The sequence below is a fragment of the Nicotiana attenuata genome, chromosome 1 (assembly GCF_001879085.1).
Source record: "Nicotiana attenuata strain UT chromosome 1, NIATTr2, whole genome shotgun sequence".
Taxonomy (NCBI): domain Eukaryota; kingdom Viridiplantae; phylum Streptophyta; class Magnoliopsida; order Solanales; family Solanaceae; genus Nicotiana; species Nicotiana attenuata.
In genome coordinates, this window is record NC_031989.1 from 78,085,791 (window position 1) to 78,111,188 (window position 25,398).

General features: G+C 37.3%; 2 protein-coding genes across 2 annotated transcripts; one reads left to right on the forward strand and one right to left on the reverse strand.

Annotated features, from left to right (window-relative positions):
• On the forward strand, positions 1,091 to 12,204 carry LOC109229178 (serine/threonine-protein kinase tricorner-like). The gene is made up of 14 exons (XM_019394527.1): positions 1,091 to 1,507; positions 1,957 to 2,276; positions 3,451 to 3,625; positions 5,181 to 5,264; positions 5,344 to 5,585; positions 5,705 to 5,918; positions 6,478 to 6,557; positions 6,840 to 6,924; positions 9,033 to 9,164; positions 9,285 to 9,398; positions 9,469 to 9,516; positions 10,419 to 10,503; positions 11,260 to 11,316; positions 11,734 to 12,204. The coding sequence occupies exons 2-14, from the start codon at positions 2,053 to 2,055 to the stop codon at positions 11,808 to 11,810; spliced, it is 1,617 nt and encodes a 538-aa protein (XP_019250072.1). The 5' UTR covers positions 1,091 to 1,507; positions 1,957 to 2,052; the 3' UTR covers positions 11,811 to 12,204.
• On the reverse strand, positions 14,974 to 16,321 carry LOC109237559 (zinc finger MYM-type protein 1-like). The gene is made up of 3 exons (XM_019403882.1): positions 16,126 to 16,321; positions 15,355 to 15,444; positions 14,974 to 15,092 (listed from the first exon to the last, which is right to left on the reverse strand). Exons 1-3 carry the CDS (start codon positions 16,319 to 16,321, stop codon positions 14,974 to 14,976), a joined length of 405 nt encoding a protein of 134 aa, XP_019259427.1.

The window sequence follows — 25,398 nt, forward strand, 5'->3', positions numbered from 1 at the left end:
GCATTTTTAAGTGCTGAAACTGATTTAATAAATAAGCAGTTACGTGTTTGGATACAAGTACTGAAATTGCAAATAAGTTGCTGCAGTTTATATGATAAAAAAGTGCTGATAAGCTATTTTTCTATTAAAATGACTTATATAGCCTTAGAATTATTTACACTTATAAGGGCGTAATTTATTCAAAATTTTATATTCCAAATCGATCCAAATACAAAATATTCTATTTGTCATTTTATTTTAAATATAATTGTGCTAGATAAGATAACTTTTATGATAAATATAATTTATTATACGATAAGCATATAATCATAAGTTATACAATAATTAATAAATTGATAAAAAAAATTTAGTAAAAAATAAACCTAAATAGGACAAAATATTTGAAGAGAAACAAACATTGTCTTCATCACCACAACACTTAGAAAGGAATACACCAAGATTAATATACAATCACATAGATATAAATATGCAAAGAAATAGAGAATTTTCTTATCTTAAATAGTCAATGAGAATTGCAGACTTGAAGAGGCGGGGGGAGGGGGGCAGTGGCGGATCCTGAATTTTAAAGTAATGGGTGCTTACCGGCAAAAAATCCGAAAAAGATGAAAAAGGAGTTTAATTGTGAGTTCTCACTCTATATTTATCTAACTATTTTTATAATTGCCTATGCAAATTTACTAAATCTGGTTAAAAGTAATGGGTGCTCAAGCAGCCACAAGTGTCCATGTACATCTGCCACTGGGGGATGGGAGGGGGGGGGGGGTTAGGTTGAAATAATACGCGAGACACTGAGTATCGATGTAAGAGTTTTGTTCTAAAAAAGAATATTTTAAGGATAGAATAGTAAAAATTTTGGTCAAACTTAAAGTGCTTATAAGCTAGAAATTCATAAGTTGGGGGTGACCGGCTTATGATTTTTGGCTTATAAGCACTTTTAAATTTACCAAACGCATAAATAAGCTAAAAAATAATTATAAGCTAGTTGCCAAACACCCTCAAAATCAGTTAGACCCGCTATTTATAGTTTGGTGACTTTTTCCCTTCATTCTTTAGAGTGGAGCTTTGGGATAAAAAAACCATAGAAAAAGTTCATTTGTTTTTTAATAAGGGAGGAAATTGGGTATAAATATAGAAGGCGGGCAAAACAGGGGAGGGAATCGAGGATGGAGCAATAGAGAGAAAAAGACTGACCCGTAGGAGCTTCCAATCCACTTCCAACCAGCGAAAATGCCGCTTTAACTCTCTCTCCCCCCTCTCTCTTTGTCTCTCTTTTAACTTTGTACATACAAACTCAAAAATTGAATTTATATTCTTCTTTTTTTACTGATTCCATATTTTAATTAATATTAAAATAATCTGTACATAACGATCTTCTATACCTCCATCTTCCTGTCTTTTATGCTATATGCATTATTATATATATTTATCATATATATAGGTATATATATAGTATCACCCCTGTTCGTTCAATCGGATTACAGTATCTCTGCAGCATAAAGATTTGGTGGTAAGCCTATTTTCCTCGCCTTTTGATTTGGTGCTCATAGTTATTATTTTGCAGTTTGGTTCTTTGTTCTTTTTTTCCAGATGTGATTGCTTAATCATGTGTGCAACTTGTATTATAATATGTCTACTTGAATTGGGTTTTAATTTTGATGCATCAAATCTATGTGGGTCCTTAGCAAAAACTTTTAATTTATTTATTAACCATATTGCGTTTTCTGTTTGAAGAAATTCCTGATCTTGGTGGAAAATTAAATAGTAATGAAAAATAAATTCATTTCTCTTGACCTGAAATAGTTTGTTCCTATTTCATTCTCCTTTTATGTTAAAAGTTCTATCTTTTGATTCTTGATTACTTTGAAACCCCCCAAAAAAATTGCCTTTGGTATGTTCTGTATTTGATTGATGCCCTAATGTGTTCTTATCCTTGTAATTGTATTATTACTTTGTTAGGTTTCTGAATTTGGGGGGAATGAATAGTGTCAGTTTACGACGAGTATATAGTTCCAGAGCTCCTAATGTATAACTTCTCAAGTTGAGCAATAGTAGATGGATTCAGCTAGGAGTTGGTTCCAGAAGTTTCAACCACGAGATCGTTTAAGGTCATCGACCAAGAAGAAAGATTCAACAATGGGTAGTGGAAGAGAAGATCCTCAGCCTATGTCAGCTGAAGAGGCCTCCAATGTTACGAAGCAGAGGGTCGCTGCAGCAAAGCAATACATTGAGAATCATTACAAGGAGCAAATGAGAAATTTGCAGGAGAGAAAGGAGCGGTACATCATACTTGCTGCTTTTATAATCTTTTTATGAGTTATCTTTAGTTCCTAAACTTACTTCTTCTTTCAATATCACCTTTCTTCTGAAAGGCATTTCATGTACCATGAGTTCAGATTTACATTGTGAATTTTCTCATTTTCCATGTTGCCATGAGCCTGTATTCTCCTATAACCTGTTCGAGGAATTATGAACGGTGGTTGGTAAAGGTTCGGAATACTTCTGTTGGCTAAAGTACTGCTATTTCCTTATCCAAACTTGTTTTGCTTCAAAACACTCACTTTTATATGCTTTTGTACACAATTCATTGCTATACACTTGAGCATCATTTCTTGTCCATATATTATATTCAGTATATTGCGTATATGGTGCTTTTTCTTTGAGCATCTACAACAAGGCATGTTGTTGGATTTTTTTTTTTTCAACAAAGATATTGTCCCGTCACACCGGTGTGGCAAAAATTACTTTTTATATGCTCACCTCAGCTTGTCATCTTATTTTCCTCTTGTAATCACTCTCCTCCATATTTCATGTGAACATTAACCTATCTTTTTAAATGGCTGATACTCTAATTACCCCATCTTTTTTCAGCTTAGAGTTAGTTGGTTTGCATAATAAGTACGAAAATGTTGTCACAAATTGTGATGAAGGTTTGATCACAGCTAACTTTTCTTTTCAGCAAGACCAGAAAATAAAAAAAAGTGTGTTTTAAACACGTTTAAATGGTTAGATATAAAAGTTTCATCAGTAAAACTCTGCGGTGCTTGTAAGGCATCTTGTATAATTGAAAGATGACAAACTAGTCAAACTTACTTCAATGACTGTGCCAGTCAATTAGCCAACTTCAAATGCACCAAGAGACTGATGGAAATAAGTAGGATTGGCTGTAGTGTTGCCTCATCCCAGATGTTAATACTTTCATTCATTCATTCATTTTCGAAGATGTTCACGGTCTTGCTGGTTAGCTGTTTATTTTTTCGTTCATTCATTTTAGAAGATGGCGCATGTCTTGCTCGTTAGCCTGATTTGGCAGAATTGTCATACTATATAAAGAATAACACCCTTTACCTTTTTTGATCTGCCTAAGAATTGCATAGTCTTGATATTTCCGAATAATTCGCCCTACCAAGTGCTTTGAAATATATTCTTTTCCTTTTTATATTTGGCCACCAGTCGAATGGTACTGGAAAAGAAGCTTGCGGATGGTGATGTCTCAGAGGAAGATCAAAATAATCTACTGAAATTTCATGAAAAGAAGGAAACTGAATACATGCGTCTGCAAAGGCACAAAATGGGTGCTGATGATTTTGAGTTATTAACAATGATTGGGAAAGGTGCATTCGGGGAGGTAATGTCTCTATTGAAATATCTAATTGCCTGTATATGCCTTTGTTGATCTCTTCTACAATTTTGTTCTGTTATTAATGCAATCCTCTATAACCACAGCTTTTCATTTTTCCTAGTTCTGAATGTTGATGTTAAGACCTCTCACAAAACTCTCACACAAAATAAGTAAAATTTTACAGCTCTCTATTTCTTTTGATTTCCGTAGAATGTAGATGATGAATTGTCAAGTCTTTTTTCTCCTTTGGCAATGAACTCCAGACTCCAGAGAAAATTGAAGGCGTGAATATCCACAATTTTGTTGATTACATTTACAACATTAAGATCTTGGATATTCATGATAATATATTTGTATTTGTAGTTTATAGTAATAATGTGCTCTAGTCATGTCAATACTTATTAAAGGAACAAGAAGAAGGTACTACAGCTGGCAACCATGACCGCGACCAACAGCGCTGTGAGTACGTGCCTTTTAAAGTAGGTTGAAATTGAGGAGCTGTTTAAGAATCATGTGCTTTATTAATTTCTGGATGGAAGAGGGTCTCTCTTAGACTTTACTCAAGTAATAAGTTAGGTTTTTCCATCTTTTCTTTGGGCTCTATTTGCCACTGCTGGGGATCATGTCTCTGATTGACATCAACTTTTCTACGGCAAGAAGTGTTAAACTCGTAATCCTCGTTGGTGATGTTTTCTCCTGTAGTATTAGCTAAGACACTAGGAGATACAGATATTTATTATAGTTGACACGAGCTTAAAAGTGATTATCTATTACAGATAAACTGATTTCGAAGTGGCTGAGCAAAGCTAAAGACACTACAATTACTAATAGAGGGGGATTTTAGGCCCGTGCTCCATGGTGCAAACTGAAATAAAATCTAACTAATATAGCGATTTACTGATTTGTCATTCCCTGGGTAAAGAATGAAAATTAAAAGACACCTGAAGCTTCCGTGTGAATCTAATGACATTCTAATGAGCAATAAGGAATTTTTCACCGCAATCTGTCCTACGATTCTGCCTCTTAATTAAGGCTTCTTTGGCATGGAATGGACAAATGGGCAACTTCTTATTCTTGTGTAAGCTGAGATTTTTATTTCCTTTTTTTCCCTTTAATTAATACCTGTGAGCTAATTGCGGTGCTTCTGGATATAATAAGGTGTTGCCTCTTTTTAGAAATAGGTTTTCTGGGGGCCAGAAACAATTCTTCTCACCCTTTCTCGTGTCAAATCTATGGGTTTCATAAGAATTTCTTTGTCAAAGCTTTGAAAATAGACTTTTATGCTAGGAAGTGCTCTGCGCATGAGTCGCAAGTTTGTCGTGAATTTCCATTAGGTAGTTTCTTGCCCGTTTAGGAATGCATCATATAAGCAGGTTGTCCCATGGTCTGCAAATGTAGTAGTCAGACTAAATGACTTGTTGAATATGCTGGAGTGCTTGCATTATACCTTCAACTCACTGTGTAGTAGCAGCTAAATATTTCTGAACTCGATATCATGAAAGAAATCCCCTTCTCAAAAAGTGTAAAGAATGTGAACGATTTGGCTTTTTTGTCATTACAGGTTAGAGTTTGTAGAGAAAAAACAACGGGTCATGTATATGCGATGAAAAAGCTTAAGAAATCAGAAATGCTTCGTAGAGGACAGGTACATTGATTATGAACAAGAGTGCCATAATGGTTCTTACTACTATATTTACTGGTCCTTAGCTTTTGGATCCTATTAGGTTGAGCATGTAAAAGCAGAAAGGAATCTGCTCGCAGAGGTGGATAGTAATTGCATTGTCAAACTGTATTGTTCTTTCCAAGATGATGAGTTTCTATATCTCATCATGGAATATCTACCTGGTGGTGATATGATGACTCTACTCATGAGGAAGGATACACTAACGGAAGATGAAGCCAGATTTTATGTTGCTGAGACTGTTTTGGCTATAGAATCTATCCATGTACATAACTATATACACAGGTGGTAACTTATTTTGATGCCTGGACGCAATTTGTTATGTGTTATTTCTACATTCGTACTGGACCTCTCACCTCTTTAAATATTCTAACCTGGTTTCCCCTACACTTTATTTTCTGTAGAGACATTAAGCCTGATAACTTGCTGCTGGATAAGTTTGGTCATTTGAGACTATCGGATTTTGGACTTTGTAAGCCTTTAGACTGCAGCACCCTGGAAGAGAAGGATTTCACGGTGGGTGATAGTGTCCATGGAGCTTCCCGGAATGGGTCTTCAGCTCCCAAACGCACTCAGCAAGAACAGTTACAACACTGGCAGAAAAATAGGCGGACGCTTGTAAGTTTCCTCCCATTTGGATTTTTGGTTGAACTTCTTCCCTGTTTTATTCCTTTAGAAGACACTGGTTACCTCTTATTGCAGTATGTCATTCTTTGTTGGTAATGTTGTTGAAACAATCATTAGAATTGTCCCATATTGGTTAATCAAATGAGTTGTTGTCTCCTTCTATGGTCTTGGGCGATCCTCATTTCATGAGCTAGCTTTTGGGGTTGATTTAGGCCCAAAGTCCATTTTCTTAACATGGGATCAGCGTCAAACCGATCCTTATTCTTGATTTACCCAATGTTCGGACCCCATATTATTTTGTCCACGCTTCAGATGTCCAATCCTAGGCGTGCAGGGAGAGGGAACGTTAGAATGTACCACATTGGTTGATCTTGGGTAATCCTTACCTCATGAGCTAGTTTTCTCACACTGACCATGCTGCTTACCACTTAACCTGCTGACTTACGTAGCAAAATTTATGCGGTTCTGTGGATCATTTTAGAGTTGATTTTGTGTGGTTGAAGAAGTCAATCTCTTTATCTAACTAAGTTCCCCAATTGGGGTAATCCAGGCATATTCTACAGTGGGAACACCAGACTATATAGCTCCTGAAGTCCTGCTGAAGAAAGGTTATGGAATGGAGTGTGACTGGTTAGTACAGTTTTCTCATGTATATGGATGCGCTCTTTGAGTACTCTTTTTTGCTTTTGCTAATTTCTTGAAAAACGTGATCTTATGTTTTAAGTTGCTCCAGTTCTTCATGCTTCTAACTCTTCTTTTCATGGCTCTTGCTTACCATGTCCTCTTCTCTTTAGTTTTCATTATTTTAGGTGTATCTTTTTTGGGGGTGGTTTTGGGGTGGGGGTGGGGGGTGGGGTAATCCATGTGCTTTATATATTTATCCTCATGGCATAAATTGCTCTTGTTCTTCAGGTGGTCACTTGGTGCTATTATGTATGAAATGCTAGTGGGTTATCCACCTTTCTATTCTGATGATCCCATGTCAACGTGTCGCAAGGTGAGCTTCTGAGTGCTGCCATTAACGATCATCATTGAATTTTATTTCTTTATGTTTCCTTTAGTTTGATTTCCTTATTTCCTATCTTCCCTCATTGGGCTAGTTCTACAACGGTCTCATATCATCTCATCCAAACCTCTGATTATTATCTTCATCCGGTCAATTCTTGGTGCTTTACTTTTCTTATAGTCCAATTTATTTATCTATATCTTCTATATAATGGATGAAGGACAGGAATTGGAATTTTGAAATTTTTGCTCACACTTTGCTCCTTGGTGTTCCTTGAGCTGTTTGTTTGTACTACTCTATTTGCCCTTAAAAGATCCTGTTGTTGTTGAAAGACTTATCTTGCTCACTGGGGCTTTTGCATGTTCCCATTTTTCTTGTGTCTCCATTTACTCATTTGCTGTCAACTTACTCAACGTACGTTGTTACTCCTTTGTCACAGTAATTTATCTCTTTCTGCTTTTCGAAATTAATTTGACTGATCTCTTCATATGTGAAATCAGCTTCTTATAAAACTCTTATTCAGAAAATGCACGAAGAAACTAAAAGTTGTTTTTTTTTGGGGGGGGTTGTTGGGGGGGGGGGGGGGAGTTTTTTCGAGTATTTTGAATAATCTCTTATTCGGAAGAAACATGAATATGTTGGAAGTCGGGTTTTATTCCTTTGGCTTCTAAGTACCAAAAGTATGTTTAAACAATTTTTGGTGTTATTAGATTCCATTTACTCTTGTTAAGCTAAAAGCCTTTAATTCTTTAGGGCAAATAATTTTGAAGACCTTGCGAAATCTACAGAATATAACCTAAGTCCTTGAACAATTTTAGACTCAGATAACCACTTCAACTGCAAACATGGCTTCTAGATGCCCTTCCACTTGATTTGATATTTGACGGTTAAGAAAGGAGAAAATGCAATGCTATTAAACTTTAGAGCTAAGGATTTTTTTTTTCTTTTATGTTTCTAGAATTCAACTTACTAAAAGCTTTATTTGTTTGATCATCTAGCTCCCCTCTTCACCCCTCTCTTTCTCTTCCCTGCAGATTTATGATTGACTAATCTATATTTTAGAATTATACTATGATCTTTTAGAATGGTAGTCTCCACAAGGACAAAGGAAAAGCAATTGGCATGATGGGAAGAGATGGTTAGGTGAATTAGAATGTGGTGTTGATGGATTGGGGTTGGCAAAGGAAAAGAAAATTACCAAGCAAAAAAAAAAAAGAAAAAGAGGCTGCTGGTACCTGGACATAAATGTAGAATTGAGTAACTGAAGCTTAAGCTTTTCCTCAACTGTTCCCCACATCCATATGATACGCCTATTTCTGGTTTTTGTTGATCATAATCGTATCAATGGGCTTATAAAACTATTTGCTACTTTGATGAGCTTCTTTAGTCTTACACAGTTAATGACCATGGTTATTCTTTGATCAAATCGTCAATTGTTGCAAATATCATATGCGCTAGCTCTTCATTATTTATAATTAAAATAGTGATTTTCTGCTTTGCTTATTTTATTTCAGAAGATGTGAAAGGTTTAATCCAATATATAAATAGGTAAAGAATCATTAGTATGGTAGGAGCATTAGCTTAAAAAGATGAAGGGTGGTAACAGAAATGGGAGAATGGAAATGAGTGCGCTTTTCTCATCCATTCAGTTCATAATTATTGGCTCAATTTGATAGTTCCAAAAGATAAATAATAAAAGAAAGGGTTAATGAGGCAGGAGCAGAAGGGTAGAAAGATAAACGAAAGTGAGTCTTCGGTAGTGTAATCATATATATCGTTATTCGTAACTAGGCATCTGAAATGCTCTGCGCATTCTGATGGTCAGTCTACTACTATTTGTCATTCCTTATTTTTAAGCTTGTTTCTAGAAGCTATTTCCACATTATGTTTAAGTCCTTTACCTTTTTTCTTATTGGCTTCCTGGAGAACATTTTTCCATCTTTCTTTTCTTTTCCCTGAAAAATTAGGATTCATCTCTTCATCTTATAAGCTACTCTGCCCTTGATTATCCTCAAAAGATTGCAAAAGAAAAAAAAAAGATTCTTAAAGAGGGCCCTTAGAATCTTGTCATCTGTATAATTTTATCCTTGTACCTGCAGATAGTAAACTGGAAATCGCATTTAAAGTTCCCAGAGGAAGCAAAGCTATCTCCAGAAGCGAAGGATCTCATAAGCAAACTTCTTTGCAATGTTACTCAGAGACTAGGTTCAAATGGTGCTGATGAAATAAAGGTGTTGTATGGTGTGTTCTATTCTATGTTCTTTTACAAGTTCCACAGTTCAATAGCAAAGTGTAAATTGCATGTTCCTTTTTTTTTTTTTTTTGCTTTCTGTCTTTTGTTTCTATATCAGGTCCACCCGTGGTTTAAGGGAATAGACTGGGACAGAATCTATCATACGGATGCTGCCTTCATTCCTGAAGTTAATGATGAGTTGGACACCCAAAACTTTGAAAAGTTCGAAGAGGTATTGATATCCCTTGTTTTCTTCTGCTATTTTATTTCACACTTTTGATATCTTCTTGTTGGCCCTGCAGTCCGAATCTCATTCTCAGAGTGCATCAAGATCTGGTCCTTGGAGGAAGGTATTTACTCCGGTGCATCATGTGGGATTGCATTTTGTTTCTACATTCTACATTCTGCATACTGCAATTTCTGTCATAATTATAGACAGAAATGATAATCACAAATAACCTTACCTGTAGTGTAAATTATCATTGATGTGCAATAAGGTTGGTTATTTTCTTGTAGTACTTGAATTATCTGTTCTCCACCTTCCCCTTGTTTCTTCCTTTAACTTTGGAGCCATTTTTCGTAAAAGTATTTTGCAATCTACATCAAAGTTGCAATTTACAAAAAAAATTGAACGGAGAACTTGTCTGGAAACCTTTAATGTAAGCTTGCTTGAGACATCTTTTTCAAAGGGGAACGATCCATGCTTATTCAAACAGAGGGGGAGAAGTTCAGATACTTTCAATGTAGCAGATATGCCCGAGTCATGTCTATGCTGGATACTGAAATGAAATACTCAAGCTGTGGTTAGTTCCATCTTTTTGTTAAAGTCTCGGCAGGACTTCACTGACGAGTTGACCAGTGATGTGTTAAGTGTGCAAGTATTTGGGAAACTTGAAGTTGCACAGTTTTGCAGCTGAAACTGGATAAAGGTGAGAAAGAAGAGGGAGGGCATGAAGTCAAACTAGTTTAGGGAGAAAGTCTGTTCTGTTTCCGGTTATAAGTTATGGCTCCCAAATAGATTTTACCTTCCATGATTGGATATTTAGGTGCACCCCAACAAAGATTCTCACTTTAGAAATGTCTGTAGCTGGATTTGTGTTGTTATTGTATTCTATTTGTCTCTAGCAGTGTTCCCGAGGTTTTCTGTTTTCATGATTTCTCTTGTCGTACTCTTAATTTGCTAACCCCTACAGTTCCTTCTTGACCTTTGTTAATTCTCTCTTTATCTCATTCTTACCCTACATTTGTGCAGATGCTCTCATCCAAGGACATCAACTTTGTCGGTTACACATACAAAAACTTTGAAATCGTGAATGATTACCAAGTGCCTGGGATGGGTCTCTCTCTCTCTCTCTCTCTCTCTCTCTCTCTCTCTCTCTCTCTCGCGTTTGATCGATCAGACTCATAAGTCCAATATCTAGGTTGTGAATATTTTTTTTAAAGAGTTCGATCGCATTTATATAAGCTAACATCAGATCCAACTTCATGATATCAAAGGACAATGACATAGTGGATATTGAATTCAGATACATTGAATAGCTGGGACCTCATTTGTTTAGCTTTTTCTAGTTGCTATTTTCTCTTCTCTTTTCTTATGACTATGTCAATGAACCAAACTTGAAATTACAATGCCAAAAAATGCTCAAGCCTTTGTGGTTGTTATCCATAAGCAAGGCCACACTGTGTGTTTTCACAGATCAACGGTTGGAATGCCTGGTTCCATGTCATGTTTTCTTATTTATTGACTCTTTGATAACCTGCGACATCTTGAACGGCTTGGAAGAGATAATTGGTTTAGTTTTATGCTCATTTGTGGAGCTTTCAACAATTCTCTATTATAAGTTTCCCCATTAAGCTTTGACCGGGTTGTAATATAATCAGCTAAACACATTTGGGTCAAGTAGTTTGGTTCCTTTCTGGATCCTGTATAATTGCTTATGGTATTCATTGGTGAGTGGATATCACAAACAAGGTGATTGTTAAGTTATTGGATCTATAAGCTCATTCTAAAGTTAGTATTTGATGTATTTGGAACAGATTTCTTCATTGCTGTGTTAAAAGTGACTGACTTTCAGGTCTCATTTTTTTCACAGCTGAACTGAAGAAGAAGAATACCAAGCCAAAGAGACCAACAATCAAAGCACTATTCGGTAATACTGACCTATCCCGTCTCCTTATTAAAGAATATATCGAATTCGCTTGATTCTTCCAGTGCAAATGTTTTGGTTCTGTCTGCTAGAGTCTTTGCTTTAAAACATCTGAAATACTAGTCATCTGCGTCGAATACAGTTTTATGCGTTATTATTTTGTCATGCGTTATGCGCGGGGATGTGGTTTTGCTTGATGCCATTTGGTCTGTCTAAGTTGCCTACCTCCTCTTTTGAGGAGAGTATTTATCATACTTCCCTTTTACTTAGTTTTGATATTGGCCGACTCAAAAAGAAACAGATAGCTTCATTATATTGTAGTACCTTTTGGTAACATTATGAGATTATATTTTTCCTCTTTGGAATTCCACATCAAGAACTCAGTTTTATCTCTTGTTTCTGCATCTGCTTTTCAAACAGAGGACGAGTCAGAAGGATCAGATACAACTAGTTCTCAGCAATCCCAAGGAAGCTTTGTGAATCTCTTGCCTCCATGATTTGAAGTTTGTGAGAAGCAGGACAAACTGAGGATAATTGCTGCTTTTCCACCCTGAGGTTTACTTTCAGTTAATTTTTGAGAGCTCCTTGAATCCGCTTGTAGCACCGAGTGAGTATAGAGTTTTGGCAGTTGGTTAGTGGCTATTTGATCAGGGATGTAAGTATTTAGCCTGATATCAAGAACTATGTTGGATATGAAACTACTGATGATATTGTTAGAGTTTGCTTGTAACAGTCGTCTTTTGATTATTTACTCATCTGAGAGAAAGACTTAGAGGTAATAACTGACATCTTTGATTTGTAGCACTATTATTTCTTCACTTGTTTTAAAACAAGAGTGTAACATAGAGCAATGGCATATTCAAATTTACTGTGTTCAGTTTGGGTGGTTAATGTGGTCCAAGTTCTCAGAGGTGGATCCATTGTTTTATACTACTACGAACTGATCTTCATCACAATGGTTGCCGAGTTAGTACAAATTATATTTGTAAATAAGTTTTTTCCATTCCCTAAACGAGAATAGTAATAAATATTTGAAAGAATTACAAGAAAATACACATAACAAAAAATGGCCCATATTTTTAAGTTTATCCGCTATAGCCCAATTTGTATACAATTTGAAGGAAAGATTTCAATCACTAACCTAGTTCTCTTTTTCCCTACACGCCCAAAATGCTCTCTCCTGATGCCTCTTCATTCTCTATAGGCCATCATCTTCTATCCTCCATATTTTTTTGATCTATCTCCCATATTCATCTTCTATCTTCTATAATTTTAAATCTATTTTTCATCCTATCTTTTCTCTTCTCTGATTTTCAGATCTAATTTTCCTTAATTTTTTTTTAATCTCTCAGACTTTCCTAATGCAAAAAGATGAAAGTCTAGAGTAAGATGAAGAATATGAAGTTAGTTGTTCGTTTGAAAGGATTGAGGAAGAAAATATTTGACCCATTAATGATTTAAGTAATTTTGATTGATAAATCTCTGAGTCTCTTACTGTGAGCATTTGGAAATTGGAATCGAAATATAAGTCCCAAAAATCATGATTCCACCACTGACGAAGCTAAAATTTTCAGATCTGGAAGTTTTCATTGTGAATTGGTGCTTCAATCCAGATGGGTATTGACTAATAATAGTATTTTTGATCGGGTGAGACAAAATTTAAGAATTTGGGATTCATCTAGACCTATCTGCTGATTGGTTCTTCTTCTTCTTCTTCTTGTTTCTTATTCTTTTTGATAATATTGATGTTAAACAGAGGTGTAGTGATGGACATAAGGTATTTTTCAGTGCATATACCGTATAACTGGTGTTTATACACACTTATACAAATATTGTATAATTATGTATAAAATAGGTATAAGTGTGTCGATTTTTGTATAATGATGTATAATTATATTTTTTTCAATGTATAAGGGTGTATATACATTATTATTGTATAAGAGGTCTTCATGAAGGTTTGACACTTTTTTTATATGGTAAATTTTATGTTGAAATAAAGGTTTAATGATGGCTGGAAAGTTTTTTTCTAGTGTAAAATATGCATGTTGAATTTATGTACATCCAGTGCATATGTTGTATACTCATACATATGTATTATATATATTGTATAAATATGTATATATATATATATATATATATATATATATACGAGCATATAATAATGTATTTACATTGCATTCGAATGTACAATTGTGTAGAAATATATATACATACTATATAAAATGACAATATACTCCTTTATTTGGTAAATTTCGGACAAAAATAAGGCAAAGAGAGGGAGAAAAAGTAAGGATTTAAAACCACGTGATGACTTGACTTTTTGTCAGATAGTCACATTAATCTGGAAGAGAAAAAAACAAATAGGAGAAATAGAAAAAAAAAAAAAAAAAGAAGGAAAGAGATCATAATGAGATTGATGGTCAGGCAATAATGTCAGTCAGGCAATAATGTTAGAGGACTTCATTGGCTATACGGATGAAAACTTAAAATGGTGGCTACGCGAATGAAAAGCATCTATGTGAGCTGTAATTATGTGAAATTATCCCTAAATATTTGTAAGTTTTTTCAGTTTCCTAAACAAGAACAGCCTGGCTTTCTTATAGCAGGTAACTCGAATTTTTGAAGTCAAATCCATGACTTAAAACACTCTTTGTACTCCCTTTACGATTACATTTAGGTTTATGTATTTATTTTTATTTTAGAAAATTAAGTACTTAATATAAAAAGCTGTAACTTTTGCTGTGAAAAGGAAAAGTAACGTTACTTTTACCATTATTGCATATGGGGATATGAATCGATCCTTTTACTGTTTTGCCTTTTTGGGAGTGACTTCTCACTTCTTCTTTTTCATATTTATTTACAATTACAAAGCTGAAACCTTACTTGCCTTCTTCTTTTCTACATTAACTTCTAAAAAGCTTTATGATAATTCTTACTTTTTCCTGTCAAAAGAACTACAAGAATCTTGTGATCATTCTTTGTGGAATAAAATACAAAGTTGGTAAGTACAAATTTTTTTCAATGATAAATTTTTTTTTTCTTTTCAAGCATTTTTTCCCTACATATTGTACTTGGAACTGATTTTGGTAGTCATTAGTCAATTAAGAGAGGATTGAAAAAAAATAAAATTTTATAATATGTATTGATTTTATATTACTTAAAATTTTACAATATGATGTGACTGCAATCTCATAAGACTCATATTCACAACGAATTCTTTTTGCTGCTTATTATAATGTAGAGTTGAAATTTTAATTCCGTTTAGAAATCTACTTTGATGGCAAGATCCGATCGAAGAGTATTGTATATATAAAATTGTATATTTTTTCGATTGAAGAGGACTGAATATACAAAATTGTGTACATTTTTTTTCCAGGTTTTCAAGCACAAAATCATTAAAAAGTTATTTGGGGATCAACTTATCAATTGAATCAGGTTATATTGTTCTAACCTTTTGCTATTTTTTTAATCTAAATTCTGTCATTTTTTACAGAGGCGGCTCAACACAGTTTGGGGCCTAAACCCAAACTGTAATTAGGGGCCTTAAGTTCCTCTAAAACAAAATTATACATATTTTATTTAAAGGCTATTTTTCTAGCTTTTTGAGTTGCAAAGTTATTAATAATTTTTTTATAATCTATTTCCTCTAACAATTCTTTTTCAATTGATAAAATGGCTAATCCATTTAATCTCTCTTGAGACATAGTTGATCTTAGATAAGATTTTATCAATTTTAATTTTGAAAAACTTCTTTTCCGCAGAGGCAACTGTTACAGGAACTGTTAACATTATTCTATAAGCAATATAGGCATTTGGAAAAGAATCAAGTCTTTTTATTTGATTGAGTATGTCGACTAGAGTATTATCTTCTACTTGTACTATTTCTCCCAAATACTTTTAATTCAGAAAATAAGTCTAGACCGTCAATATCAGAGTGACTATTATGTCTTAAAGACATTTCAAGGTTAAGGCAATATTTTTTCAAATTCTCATCATCTAATGACTTTAATTTTTTACCACTAAACAAAAAACCAAAAATACGTTCATACGCTTCGAATTGTTCAAATCTATTTTGAAGCGAAAGAATGGCTTGGTCTACTATATATAAAAAGTAATCTACTCTAAAAGATTCTTCAAGAGACTTTGTGGTTTCATTATCAACATTCTCATCAAATTATTTTTTTCTATAGATTACACGTTTTATACGAAATTCAGGTTCTATATTCATCTCATATGCAATTTCCTTAGCAGAAATCATAGCAGTTGTGAACCCTTCTTCTCTATATTTTTGAAAATAAGAAATAAGGCCTCTTAGTTGATCTATGACCACATCAATATGCATATCTTTTGATTGCAAACTTTTACTAACTAAATTAACAGCAAACAACATATCATACCAAATAGTCATACCCAATAAAAACTCAAAACTTTGAAGCTCGTATGTTGCTAAACAATTAGCTTCACTTTTAGTTTTTGGATCCTCACTAGCTTCTGCTAATTTCAATAAAGCATCTCTTATTTGTGGAGTTTGAAATCTTATCGCTTTGATACTTTCAATACGACTTTCGCAACGTGTTTGTGACAATGATTTAAGAGTTAGGTTGGGTATACTATCTTTTAAAACTTTCCATCGCTTAGTGGAAGAAGAAAAAAGTGAGTATATACGGTGTACCACTCCAAAGAATGATATAGCTTTTGTACAAGAATTAGCCATATCACAAAGTACCAAATTTAAATTGTGACAACCACATGGTGTATAGAATGATCTAGGATTTATATCGAGAAATCTTTTTTGCACTCCTTGGTGTTTACCCTTCATATTGGATCCGTTATCATATCCCTGTCCTCTTAAATTATCAATATCAAGTCCAATATTTTCTATCTCATTCATAATAACTTCAAAAAGACCTTTTCCACTTGTATCATCCACTTTTAAATATTCTAAAAAGTATTCAGTAATTTTTATTGGAGTTGCTGAAATATCAATACTCCGCAATATAAAAGACATTTGTTCTTGATGACTTATATCTGGAGTGCAATCAAGTATGATTGAGAAATACTTTGTTTCTTTGATTTTTTGAATAATTTTATTTCTAATCTCACTTGCTAACAAATTTATCAATTCATTTTGTATATTATGTCCAAGGTAATGATTATGAATTTCATCACGCTTAATTCGCCGAACATGTTCTTGCATGATTGGATCAAATTCCGCAATCATTTCAATCAGACTTAAAAAATTTCCATTATTTTCTTGGTATATCTTTTCATTTTTCCCCCTAAATGCCAAATTATTTTTTCCAAGTGTTTTTATCACAGCAATTATTCTTGTCAATACATTTTTCCAGTGCTCTCTATCTCTACTAATTTGTTCTTGAACATCTTTATCTATTATTTTATTTTTGTGCAATCTAATTTCTAAATCAATCCATGCACTCATATTAATAATATGCTCATTCGTAGTTTCATGAGCTTTGAGTTTAGTACCAAGGTTTCTCCAATCTCTAGTTCCTTCACTAGCTAGTTTACTGCTACAAGCACTAGAAGTTGTAGTAAATAGCTTGCAACAAAAACAAAATACTTTATCCAAGTCTTTAGAATAAATTAACCATCTCCTTTCATGTCTTTCCCCGTTTGCCAACTTTTGAATATAATGTGTAGCAGAAAAATATCTTAGGAATTTATCCTTGGAAAAATCTATTTCTGAATTCTAATTGGTCCTTTTTCTACTAATAGATCTCTCAACTTTGTATCTACATCAGTCCACTGACTAGGATCATATATATATTTTTAGGAGTGCAAGTATTCAATTCATTTAAAAGTTCTTGATTTTTTTGAGAATCTATGTCAGATTTCTCACTAGCTTCTTCTTTTTCTTGAATTTTATTATCATCTAACTCAACTAGATTAGTAACTTGTTCATTCAAAGAACACTCTCCCATATTTTCTAGTTTAGAATTTTTATTACTTGATAAAAATTTATCAAGTGCTCCTTTTTGGGATTGTATTAAAGTTTCAATTCTTCTCTTTTTTTGTAGTTTTGCATAACCGGATTCATATTTTCTAGTAGACATATTTTACTCTAGTAAACAACAAAAATTACAGTATAACTATGAAGTAAAAATATAAACTGCCTCCAATAGGCCTCACGCTGTGTGACAGGGAAAAACATATTTTGGGTGACTGACATGGTCCCTGATGCAGACGCTCAAACTGCCTCCAATAGGCCTCACACTGTGTGACAGGGAAAACTTCTCCAGAAATGTATGCGTGAACTGCTCCCAGGTCAAGGCTGGAGACCCTGCTGGTCTAGCTAAACAGAAATTCCTCCACCAAGTCTTGGCGGATCCAGATAGGCAAAATGCAGCAAAGTCCACTCCATTGGACTCAACAATACCCATGTTCCGAAGAACCTCGTGGCAACTGTCCAAATAATCTTGAGGATCCTCGGTAGATGCACCGCTGAAAGTAGTAGTGAAGAGCTTGGTGAACCTATCCAACCTCCATAAAGCATCGGCAGGCATAACTGCCCCATCACCGGCCTGGGCTACCATACCCGGCTGAGCTGCTCCAACTGGCTGAACTACTGGAGTTTGAATCGGGGGAACTCCCTGCTCCAGAGTACGAGTAGCAGGAGTTTGGGCCCCTCCTCCAGCCTGAGAGACAACTGGTGCTACAGAAAGCAAACCTGCTTGGGTGACGCTCTCCATGAGGCCCACCAATCGGACTAGAGCGTCCTGAAGAACTAGGATAGCAATAAACTCCTCTGGGACCTGAGCTGGGCCCACCGGAACTGCTGGGGCTGGGGTCGGAACCTCCTGTCAATGTCAACCTGAGGCTCCACCACTGGTGCTGCTGCTCGGGGCTGAGCTCCGCCCCTGCCTCGGCCTCTAGCACGGCCTCAGCCTCTAGCACGGCCTCGGCCTTGCCCTCTGCCCCTAGCGGGAGCTGTTTGGGGCCCGGACTGCTGATCGAAATTCCGGTTGATAGGTGAGATTTTGATCCGAGGGTCGGAATGAAATTCCGAGAGTTGCAGTAGCTTCGTCAGGTGATTTGGGATGTGTGTGCAAAATTTTAGATGATTCGGAGGTGGTTTGGTTGGGTTTTTGATCGAATGCGTGTTTCGGAAGTTTTGAAGAAACTTAGGTTTGAATCCGATGTGATTAAATGGTTTAGCGTTGTTTGATGCGTTTTGATGATTGGAGCAAGTTTGAATAATGTTTTAGGAAGGGGTTGGTGCTTTTGGTTGAGGTCCCGGGGGCCTCGGGGTGATTTCGGATGGCTAACGGGATGAAATTTGGAGTTTAAGGACTGCTGAAGGTCTGGTATCTGGTGTTTTCGCTTCTGCGGAAATGGACCGCAGAAGCGGTTCCGCAGAAGCGAAGGGAAAGCCGCAGAAGCGAGATGGGAAGCCTGGGGAGTTTTCGCAGAAGCGGACTGGAGGACCGCAGAAGCGGTCCCGCTTGCGATGGATGGACCGCAGAAGCGGTCCTGGGCAAAATTGGAAGAACCGCAGAAGCGGAACAAAATCCGCAAAAGCAGTGTCGCAGAAGCAAAAAGGGCCTGTTCAGAGGTATTAATTCCATCTTCGCGAATTTTTGAAAGAACTCAACATTTTCACTTCGGACTTGGAGGTTTTTGTGCGATTTTGGAGAGGGAATCAAGGGACTTCATAGAGGTAAGGAATTCTAAGCCTAAAACATAAATCTAATGTGTTATCACATGAATTAAGGGTGAAAAATCAAGGAATTAGAGGTCAAAAATGGAGGTTAGGGCTTGAACTTAAGAGAAAGGAAATTTGAGGTTTGAGGGAGCATTTGAGCTCGGATTTTGGTAAATTTGATATGTATAGACTCGTGGCGAGACGAGGAATCCGGTAATGTGAATTTTGTAATTTTTCGAGAAGTGGGCCCGGGGCTCGGGTTTTGCTAGTTTCGAGATTTTTGCTAATTTTCGATTGTTTTCGATTGGGTATTGTTCCTTTAGCATATTGTGATGTATTCGCTCTGATTTTGGTTAGATTCGACGCGCGTGGAGGCCGATTTGAGGGGCAAAGGCGTCGCGAGCTAGAGATTTCACCGGTTCGAGGTGAGTAATGATTGTAAATGATATCCTGAGGGTTTGAAACCCCGGATTTGCACCCATAGTGCTATATTGAGGTGACTTGCACGCCGGATAGAGAGCGTGGGGTACAGCACCGTTGGGGGACTGTGACTTGGTCCGTCCCGGCTGTTGATTTTACCGCGTAATTGACTGAAACTTATTTGATATTTTCATGATTTGGGCTGATTGCCGTATTTGGGCTTCGTGCCGATTATTTGAATCCTTCAGGGATTGATATCACTGTTTTCGCATTACTTTGCATATCATTTGATCTCGGTCCAAGGTTTTAATACTGTTTTGCAAACTCAGCCGTTTTTCTAAGATTTGAAAACTCAAACAATATTTTATTGACGTTTTGAGCTGATAACTATTATTTTAATATTGCCCAAGTGGCTTGTGTGCATTTCTGGACTGAGCATGGATCGGGCTGCGCGCCGCAGCAGTGTTATAATGATTTCTAGATATATGGATGGCTCGGGCTGCGCGCCGCAGCGGTATTGTATTGATATTAAGGCCGAGGGCCTGGTTGGTGCCACGAGATGGCTTGATTATTTGCGCTTGGGCTGTAGGAGCCCCTCCGGAGTCTGTACACACCCAGTGAGCGCCGTCGACGTTAAATGGATCGAGCTGCACGCCGCAGCGGGCACCGGAGCGTACCGTCATATGCATTGCATTGCATTCATGCATTTATTCCTATTTGTATTATTTGTCATGACATTTCAGCACTCGCATTTCATTGGCTTCCATGCTACTTCTTGCACTACTTACCTGATACCCTGGTGTTATTTGTTAATGGAGTGCTGTGCCCGAGGGGCTGACTTATGTGTTGACTTGCACTATCTGCTTCGCATTCATTTGCTTAACTGTTGGAGAAAGATGTTTTTGAAAGAGGTTTTAAACTGAGCCCAGATATTTCTAAGGATTTCACGGTTTTACTGTTTTCTCAAAGGGTTACATTGTCCTATGTAGCATGATGGCTTGCTTTACGTGGTTTCTTGCTGCTCAGTTATTATTTACCTTTGTTACTCACTGAGTTGGAGTACTTACTTTACTCCCTGCACCTCGCGTGCAGATGCAGGTATTGGTTTACCCGGTAGCGGGTTTGAGCTGGATGAGGATTTACTATCATAGCCGAGAAAGGTGACCGCCAGCGTTCGCGGCACCGGATTTCTTCCTTTTGATTCCAGATTTTATTTTATTTATTACAGGCTTTGTAATTGTATCAAAAAATCCTTCTAGATGCTCGTGACTTGTGACACCCCGGTCGGNTTAGAAGCTCGTGACTTGTGACACCCGGTCGGGTAGTAGTTAACAGTTTCTAATGCCATTAAGTTGTATCTTCTATTCATTTATGTTTAATAATTGTTAGTGAAAGGATTTGGGTTAGTTGGCTGGCCTTGTCTTCACGAGAGGCGCCATCACGATCGGATATGCGGGGTTGGGTCGTGACAAGTTGGTATCAGAGCCTAGGTTACTAGGTCTCACGAGTCATGAGCAGGTTTAGTAGAGTCTCGCGGATCGGTACGGAGACGTCTGTATTTATCCTCGTGAGGCTGCAGAACCTTTAGGTAAACTTCCCATTCTTGGAATTCTTATCGTGCGTACTTGATTCAGCTTGAGACATAACTCTTGAAATTCCTTCCACAGGACTGTATGCGCACATGAGCGCTCAGTATTATATGTGCCTTGATGGCTTGTGATTCCCCGATCAAGGGGCGAGATGTGATCTTCGTGAGTATGTTGGGCCAGTCTGGAGGACTTGAGGCCGGATCTTTGCCTATGGCTTGAGCACCGAGGTGCTGATTGTGTGAGCAAGTGTTTTGAACTTATATGTTCGGTATTGTCCCTATTAGCCGGAATGGCGGTTGGATATCCATGTGATGAGTATGTTAGTACTGCAAAATGTATCTATATGACTTGGTAGTGACGAAGAAGTCTGCTGGATAATAGATGAACTGTTAAGTGTTCGTTTCCTATTGTGATTGGATGTGTAGCCCGAATATGGGCACGTGAAGAATATTTTCGTGTCTCCTAGTTGGGAGTGAAATGCATTACATGTGGCGGTATGAGTTCATACCCAGGAAGACTAAATGACTGTGTAACGTATATGATGGTGGAAGGTATGCTGAAATAATAAATTGAGGCAAAGCAGGTGGGTTATCTCCTGCGGAGTGTTCTTAAGTGGTATGACCCTTATGTGTATGTTAGAAGACCTCATGTGTAATTGAAGGGGGTACGTGTTGAAATTTGAAAATTCGGTCGCTTAAGAGAGTGGACTCAACTGATGTAGAGATGAATGTGAGATGTGTAGAGGATTACAGTACTAGATGATCTGTGTTTCCACAAACTAGTAGATGATTTGAGTTTAATCTCACTATGATATGGTGGTATCATTAGAGTAGAAGCATTATAAGTTATCGAGTGTGTCTTGACATATGGCTTCGACCAATTTGGGGAGGTTGCTGTTGATTAGCTGATCGCATGGTTATGTGCTATGTTGGTTCTGTTTCGAGGTATGCTGGCGGATCAGTTCTGGTTGCAGAAATTGAGCCGAAGATGGCACGAGTAAAGCAAAATTTTGACAAAGGTTATATGGTGCTTCGTAGATGTGTGAAAATAATAGGATGTCTTGGGCTGTTGTTGATAAAGAATGCCCAGTGTATAGAGAAGGAAGATGCTTATTTATATCGGGAGGAGATCATATCCTGCGGTGTCAGAGTGCTAATAAGGCACGAGTGGTTCTGTTTGTTAGGTCAGGTAATTTGCAGTTTGAATAAGAGTGAATGACTCTCAAGAATGGTTTTATTATGTTCAAGATTCTACATGTAACAATCAGGTGTCTCGAGGTTGTGTATGTGGTCAGAGACTGTGTTTTCATCGGAAAGGTCAAGACTTGTGGTATTTTATGTTAATTATGGGATTCTATGTATCAGTATCTGGAAAGTAATGGTAACGAATAATTACTAGTCTCTTTTTCTCTTTTGAAATAGGCCTATTTTTCTCCAAGTTTGACCAGTGAATCGAACGGGGATTCAAGTTTTTCATTTCATGAAGTAAAAATGCGGTTCTTATCTTTAAATCTTTCGAGGTATTTTATTGCATGTAAACGAAATTTCAGATTCGCAGGAAGTTCTTCAAAGTAAAGTATTCTGGAATGTGGTATTTCTGGGAACGTTTGAGGGAGTATTCGGTGGCCTATGGGTCTCAGACAGTATGGTCTTATGTGCGAGTCTCGTGTGGTAAGCCTGGGTTGAGGCATTGTGGTGCTACAGCAAGAGGGAATATCAAGTGGATGATGAATCACAAAGGAAATTAGATAGATGGAATAGCTTGATAATAGACCGAATCGGTATGGTAAAGATATGATTAATTCCTCGTATATGTTCAAGGTAATGAGCCTTTGCAGGTATTGTGCAGCAAAGCTTTTGAGTTCTGACAGCTTGCTTAGCTTGGTTTGGATAGAAGGGTCTGTCCTGACAGTTTAGCTTGTACAAATGGAATTGGGAGAGAGTTCTTGTTAGGTTTTACCGTGGTTTGGAGATGAATATGCTTTCTACGGGTATGCGAAGCATGGAATGTGTAATGATTCTTCTTCTAGATGGGATTGACGGAAGGTCTTGGCTAGATGAGTTACAGTTCAGTTCTGAAAAGAAGTTCATAAAACTCTTAAGTAAAGATTAGCCTCAGATAATCAAGGAAATGGTATTGCTAAATGGAAGTGATTTGACGAGAGTATATGTCTCGGAAAAAGGGTAATGTGATTAGACTGATGATACTTTGGTAGTATAGCGGCACTTTCTTGTTAGATCGACTGCTGATATCTGAGTTTGTGTGATGGCACAGGGGAATTTTAGAATATCTTTCGTGGAATGATTGGGTACTTGAGATGTGGTATATATATTCATACGGCGGAATTTGAGATCAGGTATGGTGATTCGTGTGCTACATGGAGTTGGAGACTGGGAGTTCTCAGGTACAGACTATGTAGTGGTTGCAGATGGTGTGTACCGGCATCGTTTAGCGGCTATTGGGATTTGGAGGCCCGAGTGAATCTTTCTGTGCGTGGTATGCTAGATTTTGGATATGATATTGGGGTGTAGACTGGTTGTCTCAGTGTTGGGTTATTCTAGACTATTGTGCTATGGGCTATGTCGGAAAGTGCCACAAGTTGCGTGGCGAGGTGCATCGGATTATGTTCTAGCAGAGTGGTTTGTATTCCGAAGACCAGCGGACGGCTGTGAAGGATTGCTTTTCTTAATTGGGCCATCGTGATGGATGTCAGTGCAGAGGTTTCTACCATTGATTCAGTTCCGGTATTGAGGGACTTTTTCGGATGCGTTTCTTGTGGCCGGGCATGTCGCCGGGCGAGATTGTGGATTTCGGTATTGATTTGGTGCCAGGCACCGTATCGTACGGCTCCGGTAGGAGTTATCGTAGTGGAAGGAGCAGCTTCAGGCTTCTTGGGAATGAGTTCGTTGGTAAGCTGATTGGATACGTGTTTAGCTTGAGTTGGCTTGGTTGGCCCCGAATTGTGTTGTTGAGGGGTAGGTTGATTCGATCGTTATTGAACTTGCTAGTGATCTGGGGAGATCTATGAGTTGCTTTTCTGTGCTGTGAGACGTTATGATTTGTTGGATATGGGCACATGTGGTGCGGTTCTATTGGGGATTCATAGAGGAAGTCGAGCGGGAAGAGTAATTGGGTGTTGATCGGTAAATGGAGTATCGGTTATGACCTATCGGGTCGCATGTCGTATGTTATTTGTTTCACCGTAGGTGTAATGAATTGCTTTGGTTTCAGGCATCAAATTGTGCGTTGCTGTCGGTTTTGAGCATAGCGACTTGAGGTGTTTCATGTGTAACAGTGTTTCAATATGATCGCGCATTGTAGCGAGGCTACGTGGAGTTATGACCCTTCGGGGTAGATTCAGGTATTCTATTTCTATGATGTGAGACGGGGTCTCAGCCTTGTGTTGTAATAGTACTGATGAGCTTGAGGTACAACTCTTTCGTTTGAGTCATTTGTCATGATTTGAGTATGTTCAGACCGTTTCTTATTGGTGCGTGTATTATGCAAGTTGTGGCTTAGGCCTGTATTGAGGTGTCGTATCACTAGAGTGGCGTGTTGGATCGAGGTGATCGTTGGAGTCATTAATGAATACGAACAGATTTGATTTCAGCTTGTTAGAAGGGTAATATCGAGGTTCGGCTCGAAAATCTGTTGTGGTATTAGTCAAAAGGGAAGTGGCTTCATGAATGGTTGATCTGAGAAATGATTACGGTTTATCGCGTGTTTTATTTATCGTTGGCAGTATATGAAAGTGTTGGAATAAGACTTTAGTTAATAAGAGGTTTTCTATCGGTATTTGGTTATTGTGGGCAACTGCTGTGAATAGAGGCTATTGTTTCGAGTGTTTGGATTATGTGATATATCAGATGGTCTCACCTGAGGTTGCAGGTATGGGTTATTACAACTGGTTCGGGCTTATTCTGAGTATAGATGTGAGGTTCTGATCTTGTGTGTGATTTCGGAAAGTGCAATGTGGTTCTATGGTTCATGGACTATATGGATTGTGAAATTTCAGCTATGTTGTGTTATCGAACCTACGCGAGATAGGGTGACGTGGGATCACCCCGGTATATGCTTGGTAAGGTTATTCAGCTGTTGGTTGGCTTCTAGGACAACTTTGGGTACGCTTGAGGACGAGCGTTGGTTTAAGTTCGGGAGGATGTGACGACCCGACCCGTCGTCTCAGGAGTTACCGCCCCGTTTTCCCGTTTATATGCTTCTTCATGTTTCATTATCGGCATTTGGGGTGTTAGAGTTGAATTGGATTGGGTTTGATAAGAAATGAGACATTTAATCTCTTTAAGGAAGGCTTGTTTTGGAAAAGTCAACCGGACGTTGACTTTTGTGTTAGAGGGCTCGGATATGAATTTCGATGATTCGGTTAGCTTCGGGGGATGATTTGTGACTTAGGAG